Source organism: Armigeres subalbatus, chromosome 3 (assembly GCF_024139115.2).
Source record: "Armigeres subalbatus isolate Guangzhou_Male chromosome 3, GZ_Asu_2, whole genome shotgun sequence".
NCBI classification, from domain to species: domain Eukaryota; kingdom Metazoa; phylum Arthropoda; class Insecta; order Diptera; family Culicidae; genus Armigeres; species Armigeres subalbatus.
Window position 1 is genome coordinate 342,544,555 of NC_085141.1, and position 3,905 is coordinate 342,548,459.

The window sequence follows — 3,905 nt, forward strand, 5'->3', positions numbered from 1 at the left end:
GAATAAGAACTAAAATTAAAGACGAAAACTTATGATCAGACCTTGTCTCGAGCAGTCAAGGAGTATTAGCTTGTGAATTTTCAGAAATTCCGATGGAAAACGTAGATAAACGGAAAAAACCGTGCCACGAATTCAACTCAAAATGAATATATGAAGATTTTGTAAAGGCAAACATAATTAAACGGCATGACACCATTTCCCCCTCCTGTTCGAACTTATTACTTAAAATTTTAAAAGAAACCAAAAAACCTAATAATGAGAAATGAAACATCAAAAAAAAACTATGTTACCGAGTTGGGCCCCCACGCGATGGCGGCGAGGACGTCCAAAAGCAAAACATGAACTAGTGATAATAAAACGTTACTGAAGAAGATAATTGATGTTTTCTTGACCCGAAATGATGGACCTCCGTTCAGGAAACATTGTTATTCAATCCACTCTTTATCTGGACGTTTTTTGTCATGATTAATTTAAATTAGTTTTTAATCGTTTTGTCGTCATACACATTTTTATTCACCACATATATAGTTTTCGTTACACGCTTCATTGACATTACATCGCTTGATTCAAGCTTCAATTTCTACACGCTATCATCAATATTAATTTTCTAACTTTCACATCGGAAATTTTCCAGAGTATAATTATTCAATTTCACTTGCTCTAGTAAAGCTATATCTAGTAGGTCACTCTCCACAATCGCGGGAAAGCACGTTGCAGTTCGAAGTAATCTAACCGTTGGATTGGGTTGCCGGTTACGTTCAACATTCTGAGTGAGGGGAATGTCCACTTCTTAAGTTCAATTCCAATCAGCTGGTTGTCGGCCAAGTCCAAACGCTCCAGATAGTAGAGAACCAAATCTATATCGCCGGCTCGCACTTCCAACAGTCGATTATGTGCGAAATCAATAATTCTTATGTAAGGAATAAACGAGAAAAGCTCGAAATTCACTAAATGCACCAGGTTTTCACTCATGTCCAGCTCTTCCAACTGATTCAGATATTTAAAGCTAGCCACACTCGTCACCAAGTTGTTTTTCATTTTTAGCTTCCTTACACTATAGACCTTGTCCGGATCGATGTAGATCCGCGAGATCCAATTGTTGGACACGTCAAGCTCCAGCACAGTATCTGGTATGTCTATGCCTTGCATTCGAACGGCATTGATCTGCAAATATCTGGCGCGACTCATCCTCCGGAAAAGACCCCCTGAGAAAATGCTCACCACACTATCAGTGTCGGCAAAGTTGTAATGCTGTCCAATCCGGATTTTTTCGAACTGATCATCCGGAAACCGTAGTCCTCGCAGATCCGTACGGGAGGTGATATAGATTTTCTGCAGGGTACACCAATCATCTTCGATCACTTGGCAAATGTACCGTTGGTAACGGGCACTAGCCAGGGCGGCCATGCACAACAAAACTAGCGCCGAACTGGGAAAAACGTGAAATTAAATTTGAAAAGAGATCCTTCATTGGCGCGCAAGTAGCTTACAGTTTGATCACCACCATCGCTCTAACGGGGCACGTCCAGACCGATCGGGAGTCTCACGTCGTCTTCGATGAAAGCATCGTCGATCGAGTGATTGCACTGCAAACCGATCCGCTATAATTCTAGATATTTTGTTATGTAAACTATTCCAGGCACGCAACGCTCGATACGCCAGATCATCTGTGATCAATTATGATCTACACGTTCAGAGGGAGATGGGTTTTGAAGGGGGGTTCACAAATGGGATGCATTCCAAGACAGAACATAGTTCGATCCAGTACTGTTCACAGACCCCTCGATGCCATAATTAGCCATACCACAAATTTGCGCACAATTGTGCATAACATCCCTATTAGTGCTCACTTAAGAGGGCTAAATGTACTAATAGGCGAATCATTAACAGCTGAGAATGTAAATGACAAAACTAGAAGTTATTCTCGGTGATGTACATCTGATCTTGTCAATGATGACGAAACGTAGGCCACACGCATTCAGTACGTGGAATTAAGTCATGCGGGAATGAACTTGATAATTGAGAAAGAATATTGAAGGGTTATGTGTTCAGATAGGAATGATCTTCGATCGTAGGCGGGCTAGACAAGTAGATCGTGATTAAATTTGATGCACATTCTCACCTGATCGCTTCATCAGACTCTGTTATTTTCCAAAAGGCATAACTAATTTAAATTGATGCGCATCACATTGTTTCTTGGATAATTAATGAGCGCATTGCCTTTGCGCTTCCCTGAAATCTTATGGATGATTAATATAGATTAATGCCGTTCCAGTGAATCATATATGATACATAGGTTCTAAAACACGTGAATCAGTGGAAAATTACAATGTCTCGATATGTTTGCTAAATTCGAACACAGGGAACAAATTTATTACTGGAAAACACTTGCATGAATATACAACAAAATAATTTTATTTGCTAGTGAATACAAATGTCTGGGTTTGTTTTCAGTATCAAATGCTTTTTACCCAATTTTCATAGAACATGAAATCTTTTGTTTACATTTCCACCATGTTTTATAAATAGGTTAGCAGCGTTACAATCAACATATCAGCGAGTGAAACAAGATCATGACTACAAGTATAAACATATCTCAATCTTCCCTCTCAAATTTAATTATCATTTATTCAACGGCTACCCGTTCACAATATTTTCAAAATTGAGTAGGAAATACAACTTTATGATGATTTGAATAGCTACGTGCCTAAATAATTTTTCATATACCGTTAAATGGAACAAAAATCGATTTTGCTCCACAATGCTTTTCCGATTCTGTCGCATGTTCTAAGCGTCCTCCTAAAATTTGAGCTGATTAGGATAAGAACTGTTTGCAAATCAATATGGGGAAATCAAATTTTCCGCTTATTATAAACGAATTTCGCGCCAACTCGACCAGCGATTGGCAGCACCATCTAAGTATCAAATGAAACTTGGTTTATGCCCAGATATGGTATTTCTAAGCCACTCTGCATACTTAGATTTTCAAAAATTGTCAAGAGTAACATTTGTTGAGTGCCTAATCTTTTTTCATTGATTTTTATTTAATCGAAGTAACTCTAAAATGACAAAAAGTGTTGTATGGCGGACTGTCGTAAAATTCCCAGAAGTTTTTTAAAATTTTTTTCAAAATATCAAAAAAATAAAAAACCGATTTCCAAACTGAAAAAAAATTTTAAAAATTAAAACCGATACTACAAAAAAACCTCATCTCAGAAATCGTTGAAATTTTTTCTGCAGATAGGTATTTCAATTATCTAACTTTTCTGGGAAGTTTTTCTAACAAAAACTTTGTTCATGTCCATATTGAGTGAAAATTTATCAGCGTGTTTTATGCCTACAGCGCCAAATATAGGTTCAGCAACCTATCATCAATCAACGACACATTTTAGACGTATATTTTTTTTTAAGAAGCAATTTAGCATAATCTAACATTAATGTGGACCAACATTTTATAGGGGGTATATTTTCCTAGATTTCTTATATCAATGTAACACACAAACGACCAGATTTTTTTTTTGTGTTTTAAAATACAGTTTATTTGTCAAATTCATGTTAGTTTTTTCTAAAGCGTTTACATCAATTCTTCCATTACAAAGATTAACGTAGCAGATGAAATTCCTGATAAACTGACACGGTTGATCAAAGCGACGATGGATCGGGTGATGTGCGTAGTTCGAGTTTCAGGGGCATTCTCGAGTCCCTTCGAAACCCGCAGAGGGTTACGGCAAGGTGATGGTCTTTCGTGTTTGCTATTCAACATCGCTTTGGAAGGTGTGATACGAAGAGCAGGGATTAACACGAGTGGTACAATTTTCAATAAGTCCGTCCAGCTATTTGGTTTCGCCGACGACATAGATATTATGGCACGTAACTTTGAGAAGATGGAGGAAGCCTACATCAGA

The 3,905-nt window shown here is 37.7% G+C and overlaps 1 protein-coding gene across 1 annotated transcript; it reads right to left on the bottom strand.

Moving 5' to 3' along the window:
- Window positions 1–494: 494 nt before the first annotated feature.
- LOC134222114 (leucine-rich repeat-containing protein 40-like) lies at window positions 495–1,622 on the bottom strand. Its single transcript, XM_062701258.1, has 2 exons — window positions 1,491–1,622; window positions 495–1,429 (listed from the first exon to the last, which is right to left on the bottom strand). Exons 1-2 carry the CDS (start codon window positions 1,505–1,507, stop codon window positions 676–678), a joined length of 771 nt encoding a protein of 256 aa, XP_062557242.1. The 5' UTR covers window positions 1,508–1,622; the 3' UTR covers window positions 495–675.
- Between the last annotated feature and the right edge of the window lie 2,283 nt (window positions 1,623–3,905).